Source organism: Parasteatoda tepidariorum, chromosome 9 (assembly GCF_043381705.1).
Source record: "Parasteatoda tepidariorum isolate YZ-2023 chromosome 9, CAS_Ptep_4.0, whole genome shotgun sequence".
Taxonomy (NCBI): domain Eukaryota; kingdom Metazoa; phylum Arthropoda; class Arachnida; order Araneae; family Theridiidae; genus Parasteatoda; species Parasteatoda tepidariorum.
In genome coordinates this window covers 37,603,982-37,623,087 of record NC_092212.1, presented here as the reverse complement: position 1 = coordinate 37,623,087, position 19,106 = coordinate 37,603,982, and the positions used below count along the sequence as shown (strand labels likewise).

Below are 19,106 nucleotides of genomic sequence, written 5' to 3'. Positions count from 1 at the left end.
ATTTTTTAAAGTGATGGATGGTTGATTCTATCGACTAATGTATTGATTGTAGTAATTTACTTTTTTTAGATTGTAAAAAAATTACGCTATGGTAATTGAAGCATATATCTGTTGCCATTGTTCCAGTAAAAATCTTATTTTCACTTTAACAAGTGCTGAATAGTACTTATGTGCAGATTATCTAGGTAGTTTGCAGATTACCTAGATAATTTAAGAAATTTTAAAAAAATTTAGCCCCTTAACGAATCACACTAGTTTATCTACCCATTAGCTAAATAATCTGTATAATTATTGATTTCAGCATTTTAACAGTGACATATACTGAGAGTGACGTTTACAGAAAATATATATAGCAGTATCTACATTTGTAATTTTTTCTTAGTATACATACAGTCGAACTTCTATTTAATGAAGTTGCTAAATCCCGATAATAAGTTCGTTATATGGGAAATTCGTTAAATAGAAAATCGCCTTTTAAAATGCTTAAACAACACAAAACAGGTTATAAATTCATAAACACTAGACATAATTAAAAAAGCAATTGATACACCTTTATCTTGTAAACTAGTATCTATTATTTATTTTATCAATCTTAACCATAAAAGAAATCTACATGGAGAACAAGAATAGAGCAAAACATTATCCAGTGTTACACTATCATGCTGCATACATTTTCAACTAAAAACAACTAAATTTATGCTTAAAATTTTGACTGTATATATTTGCTGTATAAAATAATAACTGTAAAATAATTTTAAATAGAGAACGTGGAAGTGGGAAATAGGGAAAGTGGATCTCAAAGAAAAATTCGTTAAATAGAAAATTCACTTCGCTATTTGGAAGTTATTTTATGAAGAAATTTCCAAAATGTTCTTGGTTCCTCAAAAAAATTCGCAAAATAGAAGTTCGTTAAATAGAAGTCTGACTGTATATATGTATTAGCAAATTTTTTGATATTTTATTTCTGCTTGATTTAATATTTTAAAATATCTTTAATTCATTTTATGTGGCTCTTAAAAGTATTTATATCTTATTATTCACTCAGATTCATACACATGGTGGCAACATGAAGAGTTTGCATGAACTCATACCTCCAGAGGTACTACCATCTGAATATGGTGGCCATCTTGGAACTTTTGACAACAAAGAATTCATGTCTAAATTGTCTGAGGCAGAAGAGACATTTATACAAAGCCAAATGTATGGATACATATCACAAATCACAGAAAAAAATGTGAAAAAGTCTGTAAGTCTGGATACCTTCTCTCCGTACAGAAGAGTGTGTATAAGATGAATTTTCCTGTACAACCCACCTAGCTGTTAAAAAGTTTCTTTTGTATATACTGCTTTTAATTTTTCATTCCAAAGCAACTCCATGCTAACTATTATTTGGATAAGACTGTCATTTTTTTTAAAAGTTTGGAGTCAAGCTATCATACCTGCCAAGTCTCCTGTTTTTTAACAAACCCCTATATATTATGACTATCTCCTGTTTACCCGTATATTCTCAAATTTCTCCGTATTTGTTAAAGAAATTTTTAAGAAAAAAAATTTTGGTGATCAATTATCTACTGATGGCAAAAATACTTCTCTTATTCTTCAACAGATGGTGCCATTGCCAGTACAGCAGCATGTTGAATCTTAATAGTTTAAGTCGAGATGTGATGGCTCAGATGATACAGCGTTCACCTTCCAATGAGGTGAACCGGGTTCGAATATCAGTGGTGACTGGTCAATACGAATCCCATATCAGCTTGCACCGACCACAGGGCTGGTGTAAAATATCCTCAGTGGTAGACAAATTACGGGTTAGAGTCCCCTTGCCATCAGGCTAACCGTGGGATGTTTTTGTGGTTTTCCTCTCCATGTAACTCAATTGCAGGTTAGTTCCATCAAAAAGTCCTCCGCAAAGACAAATTTCTCCCAATACTTGATCCAGGAGTTCCCTTGTCTTTTGGAATAGGTTCAAAATTACAAGGCTATGGAGTTAGACATTAGTAGTCGTAAACTAAAAATTAGGTCGACTCTTCAACGACGATTATAAAATAAAATAGTTTAAGTAATTCTAAATAATTGTTTAAAAAAATCTTTTGATTTATATATATATATTTATTTTTTACTTCGCTAAATGTAAGTACTTATATTATTTCCGATTTTGTATTTAACTTTTTGACATAATTATGCAGGATGTATCACAACTTTACTCGTAACCTAAAAAATTTCATTATTAAAATCTCCATTATTTTATTTCTCCAATGTTGGCAGGTATGAAATATGCCTCATTTTGAAAAATTTACAGTACAGTAAAACCCTGATTACATTACACAACAAATTGATTATTCTTGAAATTATGTGATTTTGTGTTAACAAAAGGTGTTTGATTAATATATAAAGCAAATTATCCTTCATATACAATTTTTGAAGGAGAAAAGTCTCCTGCCTTCTTGTGAATTCTCAGATATCTTGCTTCCTTAAGTATTTAGAGCCACGAAAATTCGAGAAGGTACATAAGATTTTTGTTTGCCAGGATATTCAAAATGATTGCTAAGTTGGTGGCATTCCTGTCAATGAAAGCTCTTTTTACATTCTGTGCTAATAAAATACATTAAATTGCCAAGCTAAAATATGAATTTATGTATTAAAAGAAATATTAATTTCAGATTCATTATTTTCAGTCAAAAATATACAGGAAATATTGTATATCCTGGCATGTTTATGTATGTCTATAAAACAGACCATCTTTCCCATATTAAAGAATAAAGTAGACCGTATTAAAGTATTAAATAAAACAATGCCTGAATCTGATCTGTATTAAATGGTTCAAAACACATGAAGCTGAACAGCTTCATGTGTTTATTATGGCAATAAAATAATTAATAATGGCAATAAACATTTATTGCCATGAGGAATCTAATGTCTGGTAGCTAGAAAACGGAAATTAAAGAGAAATCAAAAATGCACTATATTTTTTTCATAACATTGTGTCATTATTCATTATCGAAAATAAAATATTAAGTTAGTATATTTTTTTAACCCAAAACGTATAGTCATAAGTTATTTTATAACTTTACACCTTTAAAAAATTTTAAATAAAAATGTACTACTGAATATCTTACAATTTTGATTGTCTGACATACCCCTGGTCCTGAAATACTTACAGATAATCTGGGTTTGATTGTATATTTTTTGCTGATTTCAAATGTAAAATTCAGTTATATAGATTCCATTTTATGACTGAAATTAACATTATATTTGCTGAGGATTCATTTTTGATTCTATTAACAAGAAAGCTTTTAATCCTGTATCTTAAATCGGATGAAGGACTTAATAAGCAAAACATTTGTGACTATAAAAAAGAAAACTAAAACTTGTTTTCACTTAAGACAGTGAAAACTTAACGACTACTCAAGATGTATCTAACATTTTATGTTAGCTCTAACAAGCAGCATTATATTTACTTTGCAGTTTCAAAATATGCTTCTGTTTTAGGAATGAATGCTGCCATTGTTTGAATATAAGTTTTGTTTTTAGAGTTAATTTTTGAAAAATTAGATCTTGCTTTTTAGCAACTCTCGTAATAAATGGGTTATCTAGCACTTATCATTAGTTTTCTAAATACAATTATCTCAAATCATTTTAGATTGAATTTCATTTTTTTAAATTAAAACCCAATTTTTTAAAATTATGTCAGCTGTTCCAAATTTTAGTTATAATTAGCTATGGAATTGTTCTCTATTGTCTTTAACCCATGTCGTATATTGTGGATATGTATATATTTTTACCTTAATATTTAAATTAAATATTTTTTCAATTTCTAGTACCATTACTGTGTATATATGTTGTAAATGTAGCTTTTTTCCCCTCTGTTTCCAATATTTTCTCTTGCATTTTACCCATGGTGATTAGGTAGCTGTTTAAGAAAATTTTAACAAGTTATTTTACTTATAGTTTTTGAAAACAACATACTAAAATCTTGTACACATAGTAACTTAAGTTGTTGTTTTTTTCATTAATTATTGAGGTATTGTCTATAAAATGTGCAAATTAGTAAAATGACCAAAAGATATTTTTAAAAAAAAAACCAAAAANCCCCCCCCCCCAATATTGAGTAGGAATCATTTTTTAAAACAGCCATCTTTATATAACCTACCCCTAATATAAATATATAAAATAAGGTAATCTACTCATTCAAAAAAACATAGAGGTTTCCACTAAATATTGATCAATGTTAATCTTGTTGTAATAGAAATGGATTATCTCTATTGCTGTTTGTATTAACTGTAGAAATTAACTATACTATTATATTCTTATAAAAAATAATCTCGTTAACTAATCTTAGTGTTAAACTAGTTTAAGTTATAATCAAATTGATGTTTAGGGAATCATTTTTACATTTATTAATTTCCTATTAAAGTATGTAGTGTGATTTAATTATTTGAAAATTTATTATAATTCTTATTTTATTCTTCATTAAAAGCATTTCAAATCTGGTATAGCCTAAAATTTTGTTATGTTATTAATTTGAAAATTAGTCACTTAATAAGATTAAATAATTAAGATTTTGTTGTGGTACATTGCCTGTGCTAAATATTTTCATTGGTCTTAAATTTTTTTTGTAATGATTAAGCACAATGATTATGCTGTTGTTATTAATTTAATATGCTCCATGTGTAGCTACTGAAATTATGAAATTAGTAAAGCATGCTAAGCACTATTAATTTTGTGGTGTATGTACGATTGGTGTAAACTATGTATTGTACTGAATAAGAATATAATTGTGTAACTTAGTTTATTTCCATCCATCTGGCCATCCAAATAAAGAAAAAAAAAGATATATAAAGTAGATCTTGATGTTACTGCAGTGTCAGATGTAATAAAGTTTATGTATATATTTGACCTTATTATATACTCATTAAATTCCCTCCATGTATAAAACTGTTAGAGTCATCCTATCAAGATTAGATTATCCTATTAAAGCATATTGCTATATTGATAGACTTTGCTCTGAACAGAGTGCTAGAAATATATATTCTTAATATGTAGGAACCCAAATTATTAAACTTTATTTTTTTATTATGACCTCAAATTTTATAAACATGTAGAAAGATAATTGGTGGTGTTTGTTGTAGCGAAGTGCTATCTTATATATTTAAAATGTTAATTTGGTAAATTCATTATATTATTTATAAAGGCCTGTTTACACGGTCCAATTTCTTGAATCCAAGAAATTGGACGGATTTCTCTGTTCAAGAAATTGGATGATTCGTTGACACTATCCAAGTTCTTGAATGTCACTGATTCGTTGAAAGAAAAACTTCCGCATGCGCATTGTTCATATTCAACATTATGAAATAATACTAACATAAGTTTAAAATTACTAAATAAATTCAAATAAAATCATAATAACACAAATAAACCGCAACAGATCAATTTATTTGGACTAAAATATATGAAAACAGACAAGAAGATGACATAATTTGCTGCCTGATTGTTGATGTCACAAAACCTAAGACGCTGATTGGTTAAGGGAGAAAAAACTTGGATGGAAAGTAGAACATGCTCTACTATCGTCCAAGAAGTTGGACCAAGTTCTTGGATGTTTGTTTACACGATCAAAGCTCAAAGCAAAACAAGTTTCCATCAATATCAATCAATCTCTGTCCAAGAAATTGAATCGTCTAAGCAGGCCTTAAGATCAGATAGCTATTTTTAAAATTTCATTATGTTTACAAAGTGAAGATTTATTAAAAATTAACACTTATTAAATTTCGTTTTATTGTTATTTTTAATGAATTTTTTTTATTTTGAATAATAAATTTTAAAAACTGGTAAAGAATCTCTTTAACATTAGTTACTATACCATAGTGTATTAATTACATTATGTATTATATGTAGTTTTGTTTTTTGTAGTATTTTATTTTTATATGTTTTTATTTTTATAAAAAAAAATTCTGTTATAGCAATTCTAAAAACAAAAGTATTAAAAAAAATTTTACTTATTTTCGGAATGATTTGCAATACACAAGTATGATCATCAGCATTTATTTTATTCATTTTGTAACCTCAGTTTGAAACATGTTAAAAAGTGTCTGGCCTTAAGAAACTTCAAAATCATCATTAATGTGATTGTATTGTATGAAATATATAGAGTGGTCATAAAAAACGTTACCTATTCATGAATCCAGAGGGCTTTATCCGCTTAACCAATCAAAATGAAATTTCAGATAGTGTCGTAGCTGGATCACGATAGCTGGATATCGTGATAATTCAGAAAAATATAGCTCTCACACTTAAGATTACAGTGAAAAAATTTCGAAAGTTTCAAATGCCAGTACACGTTTTTGTAATCAAAATATGTTCCTCATTGTAAAATACTTGAAACAGAGTTAGAATGATATTTTTAACATAAAAAACCGCAGAGAAACTTACAAAAGAAAGAATATTTTATATGTTCTTTTGCCAACAGGAAAGAAAAAGAAAAGAGTGATTTTTATACTACTACTTCTTGCTTCTTCATCTCTGCTAACATAGCAGCTTGGCATGCTGAAAACTCTGATTTAACTTATTTACTGTGAGGATTTTGTTTGGATGGAAGAAAAAAGGCATTCACATTCGAAATTTGTTCACTATAACTGTAACCGTGCGGAAATTTTATTTTGAGTGATACAAGTAGTGTTTACAGCTGATCAGGGCCCGATTAACCTCTGAAAATAGGGGAAGCATAATAGGATTTTGGGGCCCCCCAAACTTGAGCAAAAGAAACTTTTGATCGCCTATAAACAATACATTTTAAAGAGAGAAGAACCATGTGAAAACTATTAGAACCTTAGAAAGGAATACAGAGATCTTATGCAATCATGTTGGACCCTTCTTTACNTCAAACCAGATTATTGTTATGCGCAAAAAGGGCATCAAAACACAGAATTAAAGTTTAAAAAATATTCGAAATATGATCTATAACAGCGGTCGCCAAACTTATGAAGCTTCTGGGCTACCATATTGTTTTAAAATCCCACTTCGAGCTAACAACCAAAAAACTACCTTTTTTTTTTATATATATATATATTTTTTAAATTCATTTGTTAGCTCAGGGGCGGAAACTAGGTTAGCCAACCAGAGCATTAATATGATTTACAAAAATTTTCCCGCTAGCTTGTAATAGCTTTCAATTGAGATTTGATGATCGCCGATCTTCAATATTACTATGTTTTCTGTGAGCTGAAAGTATGTAATAAAGCATGATATGTGACAAGAGGGGATAGGGGTGTGTTAAATTCTGAGGCTATAAAGAAAGAGAATGAAAAGACAAAAATATTGAAAACAAGTGTGATATCAATTTATGAATGTCTCCAAAGCCCATGGACTACTAAGAGTTCTTGTTTTAGAAAAATATTCTTATGACTGCTCTATATTTAATATGGTATTTTTTTCAAGTGTGTAAAGCAATTATTTTAATGCATTAGCTTTAAATGAAGAAAAAAAAAATCTCTTTAATTGTTGTCTCTCAGAGACCAATGATTTGAGTGTGTCCTCAACAAACAAATTGCAAAGTCTCACATGTATGAGACAACTATAAATTCTAATTTTTATTATTATTTATTGTTAGTATTCCTGACAATGTTAAGTTTTAAAACGTGTATATTAACAGCACAATATTTAAAAAATGCAACAAAAAAAAGTTTAGAAATTTTAAATTCTACAGAAAGCTATTTTAAAATGAATTTCCATTGTTATAGTGACTTTGTCTCTAAAATGAGTGCCAAAAAAAATTTAATTTCAGTTTGATTTCTGAAATTTTACATAGCAATTGCAGATAATCTTATTATACAATTAACAATAATTGTAACTTATTTTTGCATAGGCATTACTTATAATTTTTTCTCACACTTAACTTTATGGTAGTTATAACTTTTAACTATTATATATAATAATAAAACCAGGGATGACTTTTTTTTCCGCTTTTTCAAATTCCCAAAAAAAATAGTTTTTTTTTTTTTCCCCTAGCTATAAGTTAGATTTAAAACTGCATATCATGATCTATTTTCATGGGATTTAAATTTACACATAGCGATTCATACCCATATGATTTAAAAATCTCATATCGGGATTCACATTCATGTGATTTTAAAAAATCACACAGATTCCTATTCACACTATAGATGAAAAAACCTTGTCACGTTGATAAACTTTTATATTTACTATTGAAACATTGATAATATTCTATGAATATGCTTCTTATCCATTCTTTTTTACTTGCTCAAATTTCAGGTATTTTTTTCACTTAATTTCATAAGTTTAGTACATAACATTGTTGGATTTTTATTTTCGTTTTTTTACCAAACTCATCCCTGTAAAACATGCATAGTAATATGCATCATAAATATTGAGTAATTGTACTCCAAAATTTTCCTAAAATAAGTGATCAATTTTTCAGATCCATTCTTACAATTATTGTGAGTAGGTGTTATCTTAATCTCTAACTATGTTTTTATGAAAATCATCTCTTGCCCTTAAAATATATTTTTAGTTCTTATTTGAATAAATTTATTTTTCATTTTAATAATTAAATATTCCATGTGTTAAAATAATTGTTATATTCTTCATAGCATTGCACAATTAAATTGAATCTTTGCATTTATTGAATTTTAAAATTGTTTTGTTTCTAATAATATGGTAAATATTTTATCTATTTGCAGTGTCGCTGTGTTCTTTGCATTTGTTAGAATGTTTTTCAGTAAATGTTCAATATTGTTCCTATGCATTAAATTGCATTTAATTGTTGTTGCGAACTGTTTGAAAGAATAAATAAATGGATTCAGATAATAAATAAATAAATAAATGGATTTCTGAGTGTGTATTAGTTTGCAAATCAAATTCCAAAATACAGTTTTACTTGAAATCCCTGAAAACTGTTAGAAAAGCGATTCCATGCCGATGTTATATCTTCATGGAATTTTAAATTTTATAAAATTATTTATATGATGCTAAGTATAGTAGTCAGTTTTATATAGGTTATATGTCACATAATAAAAAATAAAATTTAAAGAAAGGTCAGAATTTAATTGTTTGATAAAACCTAAAGACCGAGATTTTTTCGGGTTTCTGGGTGGGTTATTTGCTAAATTAATAAAGTTTTTTAATATATGTTTATAATAACAACCAAAACATGGAGTACTCAAAATAAAATTTTAAGACGTGTCTTGAGAAAAAATTTGTAATCAATATCTATTAAAATTTCAATCACTAAATACATATCTTTTTCCAGTATAGTATGTATCCATTACAAACTGTAACATATTAACGGTCAATTTTTCAATCGAGAAAATGAGAATTACTAATAGATTCTTTCAGAATATCAACAAATATCATTAAGAATTTTGTGTAAATTGTATCCATCACTAAAATATTTTATTGAGTGGTGTTTGTGCCAGACCAGTTAAAATTTACTTTGTAAAGTCAAGGAAGTAATTTTAAGAAAATAGTGCAAAAGAATAGATTAAACACTAAAAAATATACATCAATCAAAATTTAGTTAAAATTTTCAAGGTATCTCAGAAAAAATAAATAGAACTAAGGACAAAATTTGATTGTTTAAAACGTAATATAAATAGAATGAATTGTTTTATTGTATAGAACCAGAATATATTTTATCAATTATGAAAAACAAAGCTAAGTAAATTGCAAAGTAGAAAATTCTTTTTTCACACTTTGTTAGCTTTAAAGTATGTTGGTTAAAATTTGTAAATATTATAGCTTGGTGTTAATAATCAGTTTTTGTTATTTCATTGTTAAATAATATCTATCATTTTTAATTATTCAAAATATTATAAACAAAATTAATATCTAAAATAAAACACATTAACCCTAGCAGCAAAATAACTTGACCCTTATTGGACCAATATTCATGAATCTTGGCGCAATAAGGGTTCAAAGGGCATTATATTTTCCCATATTGACCCTATATAGAATTTTCCGATTCACCCGAGATTTTACAACAAATATCGATCCAATAAGGAATTCTCAGATTCACCCAATATTTTATATTCAATATAGTCTCCCATGTGGCAGAATTTTTTCGGGCTTTCTGCGACAAAACTGTCTAGCAAAAATATCTTTCTGCAAGATACTTTCAATAATAACAAATATGTATGTTGCTAATTTAAAGTAATAAAAATGCGTGTTATAAAAAAAAACATATAATTATTTTCATTGAATATGCAATGTTTTTTTATTCTAATATGAGCGATATCTTGGCATTTTGTTGGGAAGAAAAACGCACTAATTAATTCCTTTATCACATTTTGTAAATCATTATCACATCAAAAAAATCATGAAATCTGTAGCAGTAAATACCGAAAAACAAATGAAATCACGTGAATTGGACTCTTCAAGCAGGGGTTATTCAAATACATGCGTCGTTTCAAGATTTGATTGTTGTAATAAATAAAATCGGATTTTAAAAACATAAGGAAATCAAAAGCAATAATTGCCAAAAAACGATAGAATCGTTGCCTTAAAAAGTAAAGACTCAAATTTCCCATATCATCTGAAATATATCGGGATAATAAAAAACCATGTGCATATCAATAACTGCCGAAAATACAATTGAAACACTACATGGATTTACAATACTATTGCCGTAATTTGAACATGACAAAAAGTGATTATTTAAATGTTAAATTCCAACTTTACGTGTATATTTCTGCAGAAAAGATATCCAAAACTTTTTCTTCCCAAAAGAAAAATCTTTCTGCAAGAACTGTGTTCTGCGACAATGTCGTCATGATTCTACTACAGGGATAGGCCGTATATTAGCCATTCTAGGACCAATATTAAAAAATCTAGACATCCCAATATTGGTTCCTCGATGCATGTTTTTATAAAACCCATATTGAGTCCGACTGGGGACAAGGTAAAACCTGACCAACATTGCAAATGTTATAAAATTCATCATAAAACTTTAAAAAAATATTTGTTTCAGAAAAATTGAAAAGAAACTTTCAACGTTCTTCTAAATTTTATTTATTTTAAGCTATTTTTAAAATGTATATCACTAAACAATTGTATTGGTTCATTTTCTATTACTTCCATTTTATTTATTTTTTAAAATTCCACGGCTGATTGATTGCAAAACACTGTTCTCAATAAAATCCCAAAATCTGAGGTCAGTGGGCAGGTAGGTGACTACAAACAACAAAGGGGGCGAGAGTGTGCGGTAACAGTCCTTGTTAAACTGTTTTACCATAAAGTACGCCACTTTGCGCCAGGTTGTTGGACTACCAAAGCAGGGGAGGCATTCTTTTTGCAGAGGATCGAAGTCGTGATAGCATGCCTTTGGATCTTACCATCACCTATAGCCCATTGTTCAGTTTTAGTGCTACATAAATAAAAATAGCTACAATCTTCCAGTTCTTCTTACTCTCTTCCAGTGTCTTAGAAGAAATATGTTTCTTTTGGACAAAATGCCAATCCTGTATTTAACACATATGCTAGTTTATTCAAGAACGGTATAATATCAATTATTTTTTTTTCTTAAAGAAATAATTAATAATAAAAAAATTAACAAACACAAACTTTACTTTATAAAAATAATTTGAAAGAATTTTATTAACTAAAAAGTTATGATTCTGGAAGAATTTTCTGTACCCCAGCTCTAACATGATTCAAACCTCATCAAAATTCTTTCCATGATGAACAATGGGCTGACGGTCAGCCCATTGTTTACAGGATAGGTGTCCAGAATGGGCACCAGGTCAGCCGCTGACCATTCTGGATGGCATTGCAACTTTCTCTGAAGATAATACCTGTTGTTAATAGCTTTCAAAAATGATTCAACAATTTTCTCTAAATGACACTAAAAATATTTCATAATAAATATTACCAAAATACGTTTAAAAAATTTTTGTTTCTTTATTTTTTATAGTTCTTCATTTCTCAAAATTGTTCCAGGCTTCCAAAATTATTTCTCCCATTAGAAAAACAAAGGCAGTTGAGTGGTAGCGCTCCCGTGCTACAGGTCCTGGGTTCAATCCTCGGGCCAGGCAAGGTTTCCAGCCTTTCATCCCTTCAGTGGGTCGATAAATGAGTACCAAGCATGCTTGGGAACTAAACACTGGGGGTTCCGTGTTCTGCTGACCGGAACATCTGCTCCTGCACCCTAGAGCCCAAGGTCAAGAAAACTGAGATGGCCACGATAGGCCTTGGCCCTCTATGGGCTGTCGCACCACTGAGTTTAGTTTAAAAAAACAAAAATAAAAAAATTCATCCCTAAAAAAAAATCTTTTTTAACATAGTACCCAACAAAACATTCCCATTTTGCTAGTAAAATCAGAAATCTCATTAAAAGCAGCCTGGTTATAACTGTCTTAAAATGTTTTCTTGAAATAAAATAGTTATAAAAGAATAATTATTAGGAAATCAATGTTTAATATTTGTCCTTAAAAACGTCATGTAATATAATGCTATTTCGAATGTTGTCTACTGAACATTTATTTGTTTTACAAATAAGACAACGCACTACAGGATTTGATAAAAACAGAGTCATGCAGTACTTTCAAATTTTAAAGCTGATTATCTAAATCTTTCCAAAAATGTGCACATACTAACTTCTTTGCAAATAAATATGTTTAACATTAATGCACCTTTTTTATTTTTGTAAAATTACGTATTAATAGTTACAGATAAAAATATATATCTATAATTATTGTTATAAGCCAGATTTTATACAAAATGTGAATTAATAATAATTAGTAGGGGTAGAAATTAAGAAAATTTAGCCACTAGTCTACGGACCAGTGACTAAAAGAAATTTCTAGTCCTTACACGTTCTTACTTGTCTGTTTGTATGTATCTATTGAATTTTTTTATCAGAAAAATGTTTATAAGTGAATTAAAATTAAAAGTTCTTAACAGAATAATGTGTAATGGTCTTAGCTATGATGAAATAGGCTATTCAGTGATAATAACACAGATCAAAACACAAAATTAAAAAACTAAATCAGCATAGAATCCCTTTACATCAATAGCTGGTCCGAGAGACCACTGATAATTATTTTTTAGCAATGGACCAACATTAATTCAGCCTTGATTAAGATATTAAAGTTGCTCATAATGCACACCATCAAAAAAAAAAAAAAAAACATTTATTAAATGAAAACATTTTATTCTTAAATATTTACATACATTTAATGGTGGAATGCAAACCGTCGGTAATAATTTAATAATGCTGACTATATTGAAAATGTATCAATATATCGAGTCATGCTTAATAATTTATTACAAATGGGAAAAAAAATTATTAATTCAACGTAGATTTTGGTTGCATTAAGGGACTCTTTATACTCAGAAAGAGTAATTTCAAACAGAAATTTTGTACATCAGCAAATATGTACGTACACAAAATTACTTCACATCTATTAACAAGAAATTAAACTTGGTATAATGCCTGCATAAGAGAATGTTTTATTTTTTCTGAAGTTGAAGCGTATGGCAATGGTCTGGATAAGAAAAACTGCAACAAGTCCCGAGTCGAGGCATGGAAATATGGTTGCCTCACGGAGTGTTCGAGAATTGCCAAAGCTCCACTTATGTCAAGATTCTTTTTGGGTTTTTTATCTTCGCCTTTAAGCAAGTTAATATGCACCAGAAATGTGTTGTTAAACTCTGAGATATTAGCCGTTTTAAAAGCTTGGCTTAAAATATAATCAGAAAATTTACAGGCTGTCTCTTTTTCTGCAGTATTCTCTGGATTTAGAGTCAATGCGACTTTCATAAATAACTCAAGAGAGTCATTAAGAGTAGGATTTTCAGGTAAGATAGCTTTTAAAGCAATATTAGATTTTTCAAGTGAAACTAATCCTTCGACAGATGGATTAGCAATGAAATCGGCAGGAGTAGTAACTCTAAACATGGGGCTTTGGTATGATTTTTGAGTCAGTTCTTTTTCTTCAACTGAATCATCATCTTCAGTATCTGTCTCTTCATCTTCCTCATCTACAATGTACTCTTCATCATCAGCATGCTCATCCTCATGTTCTTCATCTCCATCATAATCATCGTCATCATCTTCGTCACCTTAAATAATGATGAAATAATATTTTCAGTAATTTTATATAAACCAAGATTTTAATTAATATTTATTAATGTACCTAGTGACAAAATACAATAGAACCTTGAATGGTCATAAATTCCTTCCAAGTGTGCAAGAAACCAGTTTCTGCCATTGGCATGGCAAAAACCAGTTTCTGCTGGCAAAAAGCCAACCCTTGATGCAACATACAAATATTTGGTATTTAGCCAACACAGAACACAGAATATTCATTTCAGACGAATAATGGAAATGGAAATACACACAAAATGAAAACAAATACACACAAAAATATTTTAAATAACACAACTTAGTTATGTATCACTTCTAATGTTTTACACATTAAGTAAACTTAAACAATTCTTAAATTTTATTTACCTAATATTTTATCAATTAGTTTTAAGAATAATATATTGCTCAATTATTTATTTACAAAAAAAACATCATTTAATGTCAATAAGACAATGTTTGTAGAAATAGAAATATTTTCTTAGAATACTACATTTGGAGTTTATAAACTTTTTTTTGACTTCGAAGAGGTTAAGGTACATAATATAAATGAGATGAGATCAAACTTAGCCTTAGAATTAAAGCAGACAAACATGATTAACAAAATATTAGAGCAATATATGTCGATTGCTAGCAGTTTTGAAAATAACTATGACAGCTGAACACTCAGCATCAATTAATTTTTCCTGCCCATTTACAATAATATGTAGATGTCTATCGAATGTTTCTTGTAAAGGGTCCGATTAAAAGATAAATTATTTTGTGAAGGGTTATTTATTTTGTTACATTAATTATTTTGTTACATTTTTATTTGGGGATGAATTTTTCAGTATTTTAAAATTAACTATTAATTTTTTTTAATAAATACCTTTTATTTAAAAATGTACCATTAAATGTTTATTTTCTCACAATTTTCAGTTTAAAATATAAAAAGAAAGCTTTAAAGTTGTTTATTAATTAGTCCCCTCTTCTTTTTTTTTAGTTTACTTTTTTTTAGTAAAATTTATTCACTGTTGTCTTTTAGCTTGCCTTTAATTATTTTTCAAAAGCTTCAGACTTCTCTGTTATTTTGATAATGAGAGAGAATTATTTTGTGAAGTATATACATAGACATAAAATAGTATAATAGGAGAATTTAAAAATTTAGGATCAAATTGGGTATTACATAATGTTACATATTTTGATTAATTTTAACGGTGGTAACTGAGTGTCCTTCAAATACTCAAAGTGCGCTTTTCTGTGAGAAAGTACACTGCACTTTTTTATTCATAGAGTGAAATCTGGATAAATTATATGCAATTTTTAAATGTCCTATGGATGGTGTTTTCTACACTAGGGAACGCTGCAAGCTCGGGACTGCCCAAATTTCCGGGTTACTGTTTCAGTTGTATTTTAAAGGCATTTCGCATCATTGTGTTTTCAGATTCTAGCAAACAATGTATTTGATTACTTATTACTCATGTTTACAATGCTAACAATACTTGTGTTTACAATACTAAAAGTGTTAACACNAATTTCCGGGTTACTGTTTCAGTTGTATTTTAAAGGCATTTGGTATCATTGTGTTTTGAGATTTTTGCAAACAATGTATTTGATTACTTATTACTCATGTTTACAATGCTAACAATACTTGTGTTTACAATACTAAAAGTGTTAACACCAACGTAAGATGGTGCACAACTTGCAACACGAACAAACAATAATAAACAAATGGAAAGAGGCCAAATCAAGACTGCCAAAAAAGCAAGATATTCAAAATCTAGCAACCATGCCACCTTTTTTAATAATAAATAACAAAATAACTAAAACAAATTTTCACTCCAGACTCCCCAGAATTGCATAATAACATTAATATCTTATGAAATACGGCAGATTTGAGCTCAGAAATTATCTAATATATTTCTTTTATTGAAAACAAAATTATCCATTTGAAAACATCGCCTATCATGTAGAACATGTAGTAAGAATAACATGTAGTAAGCAGCTGCAAACTTTTTAACCGGAATTGGAGTAGGTGCCGAGCTCGAGATTGTTATTGTTTACATTCCTATTGAAAACACCATCCGTATTTATTACTCTACAGCAAAAACATATTTATAAAATAATGTTAGTAAATTTCAAGTTAAGTAATAATGTCCCTAAAAATTCTGAATATAACACAGACCATCACCTACACCATGTTCTCATAGTTTTTAAACAATTCCAACTTAGGTCAACAAAGAAAAAAAAATCAATTAATTAAATTTAATTAATGAATTAATATTTGAAAAAACTGTATCAACATCAAGTGTCATCCACTTCAAGTTTAAAAAAATGAATTTGAACTTGGATGTGGAGTGGATGAATAAAAAGTATTTTATTAATGATTGAAAATTTGAACAAGATATATAAATATACATAGGGAGAGTATGAACTAATAGTAGGAATTGAAAAAAAAATCAATTAATTAAATTTAATTAATGAATTAATATTTGAAAAAAACTGTATCAACATCAAGTGTCATTCACTTCAAGTTTAAAAAAATGAATTTGAACTTGGATGTGGAGTAGATGAATAAAAAGTATTTTATTAATGATTGAAAATTTGAACAAGATATATAAATATATAGGTATAGGGAGAGTATGAACTAATAGTAGGAATTGATAAAAATTTAATTAAAGTGCAAGTAATAATCAAAAATTTTTTAATCTTCTTAAACATTATATTATGCTTGGGTACAATCAAAAGCATAAAAGGGAACGAGGTGCCTTTCTGAATTTTTTCTGGCATCAGTATGAAGAAAAAAATATTAATTTATGCATGCAATGTTTTTATTAAAATGATTCTAACAATTTCAAAATACAATGCTTTAAAAAAAAGAGCATTATTAAAAAATATTGAAAAGTATTTGAAATTTACCTATTTAAAATATTAATTTATATTGCTTTATTTTATGATGCATTATTTATAAGCATTATTGTGCTTAAAGCTTTCTTTATTGCGTTAAAACAAATATTGAAATAAAAGAATTTTTTTTATTGTTAAATCACCCTTTAACAGAAAAAATTTATTACTCTTCCCTCGATCCTTTTAAGTGAAAAACAAAAATTTGTATTTATTCAATCATAAGAAAAAAAAGGCTTGATCATTTTTAGTAATAAATTGACACAATGTAAATTGAATACTGCTAATTAATGACAATAAATTAAGTATGATATTCTCATGTATGCTGACAAAAGAGAACTTATTCATGTATAACAAATAGCTAACTAATATATCATTTTCAGATTAAACTTTTATTTGCATGTTAATTTTCAATGTAAATTAATGTATAAGCATATTTTTAAATTGTTTATTGAAATAGTAACTAAAAAATAAAATAAAGTCCTTTCAAGATTATAGTATTAATTAAGAGGATAAAGTATTATTTAACACTTTGTTACAAATAAATAAAATAAAAACTAGTTTAAACAACAAAAAAAAAAGTGTAAACCAAAAAAATCTAGGTTTAAACCATAAAGTTCAGGTTTTTTTGCAGCCTCGCCAAGAGGTGACTACAGGCTTTCCCTGAGTTTGTCCCAATCTGTGATATTTTATTTAATTTAGGATACAGCGCACGGTTTGGTTGTCACCAGAACCTGGCAATAATTTTAGAACAAGATACAATTTCAATAAACCTCCTCAGCATTTATCCAAAAAAATTTAACTAGATTATCAATTTTCTAAAAAATAGTGATAGAAATTACTTAAACGAATTGCTTTAACATAAAAAATATAATAAATAACAATATACCTTCATCTTCACTCAAAGAGGATAAAAAATCTAATTTATTTATATCTTTCATCTTGTCTTCAATCAATTGGCATCCGACATTTCCGAATTGATTTCCATTCAAAATAAGACTCTGCAATGTGTATTTATTCTCAATCGCTTTAACAATCGCCAACCCTCCATCTTTTTCAATCTCATTGAATCCCAGATTTAACTCGATCAAATGTTCACAATTAACTTGGAGAGATTTTGCCAGGACCTTAGCCCCCTCATTCCTCAACAAGCAATCTCCTAAATTAAGCAACTGTAATTGCTTCAGTGAAGGTAAACAACCTGCAATTAGTTTTGCTCCTTCTTCCGTCAAGCTGTTGTCATTTAAATTAATAACTGTTAAATTTGGATTGCAGCGAAAAGCTTCGGCCAAACGTGTAACACCAGGAGAATAGATACCATTCTGAGGCATCGCAACAGACTCCAGACTGCCCAACTGTTTAATAAACTTAGATACAGCTTTAGCACCTTCATTTTCCAATCTGTTACGGCCGCAAACAAATATCTTTAAGCTCAAAGGAGTACCGTGTTTCCGACTATTTTCAATGCAATTGCATATCGCTTCGGAGAGCATTTTTGCACCAGAAATACCTAAGCCATTGTTGTTTAAGTGAAGTTCTTGCAAAGTATAGCATGAAGATGACTGTAAAAGATCTTGAAGACCGACTAAACCTCGAGGACCGAAAGCGTTATCACTTAGATCTAACACCACAAGTTGAGCTTTGGCTGTCATGATTCCATTGCTTAAAAAAGTCAAGGCTTTAGGGATTTCATCTTTGGAACGCCGGGTAAACATATCTTTCCATAATGCTTTTCTGAAATTTTGCTGGCTTTCAAGAGCTTTTCCTACTGCTTCTGCAGCCGGGATTCCAAAAGTATTGCCCTCTAATTTTAGAGTAGTCATACCAGGACAATTTTGGATAGCTTCAACGATTTGTGCGGCATCTTTAGCGGTATCAAGAGACAAGCCTTGTCCAACAAAACTTACTTCTTTTTCAACATCTTCAACTTTAGTGGATGACAACTGATCAGCTAAATTATCAATTTCGCTCATAGTGAATTAATTAGGAATGGTAATATACTATAAAATTAACAAAGAAAAGTTGTGAGCAATCAACGATCAACGAAATAAACACGATTCAAACAGAAAAACATCAATGACAGCGGTCACAGTTTGACGCAAAGAGGAAGGGAAGTACCACTTATTCA

The 19,106-nt window shown here is 28.7% G+C and overlaps 2 protein-coding genes across 7 annotated transcripts in view; one reads left to right on the top strand and one right to left on the bottom strand.

Annotated features, from left to right (window-relative positions):
- Nucleotides 1-1,700, top strand: part of LOC107455357 (alpha-tocopherol transfer protein-like) — a 33,457-nt gene extending 31,757 nt beyond the window's left edge. For 3 of the 6 annotated variants that reach the window (XM_043051776.2, XM_043051780.2, XM_043051781.2), the window contains exon 6: nt 1,046-1,700. In XM_043051776.2, the coding sequence (XP_042907710.1) occupies nt 1,046-1,294 (249 nt within the window). In that variant the 3' untranslated portion in view covers nt 1,295-1,700. The remainder of the gene's footprint in view (nt 1-1,045) is intronic. The other 3 variants (XM_016072882.3, XM_071186010.1, XM_071186011.1) reach the window with 1 other exon arrangement.
- An 11,441-nt stretch (nt 1,701-13,141) lies between these two features.
- On the bottom strand, nt 13,142-19,106 carry LOC107455366 (ran GTPase-activating protein 1). The gene is made up of 2 exons (XM_016072901.4): nt 17,868-19,106; nt 13,142-14,073 (listed from the first exon to the last, which is right to left on the bottom strand). Exons 1-2 carry the CDS (start codon nt 18,949-18,951, stop codon nt 13,427-13,429), a joined length of 1,731 nt encoding a protein of 576 aa, XP_015928387.1. The 5' UTR covers nt 18,952-19,106; the 3' UTR covers nt 13,142-13,426.

What these genes read in the sequence shown, in the direction of transcription:
- LOC107455366 (XM_016072901.4), bottom strand. Translation starts at nt 18,951, where the DNA reads ATGAGCGAAATTGATAATTTAGCTGATCAGTTGTCATCCACTAAAGTT. An exon ending in CTCTTTGAGTGAAGATGAAG is followed by an intron (nt 14,074 to 17,867) that starts GTATATTGTTAT and finishes TCATTATTTAAG; the next exon opens with GTGACGAAGATGATGACGAT.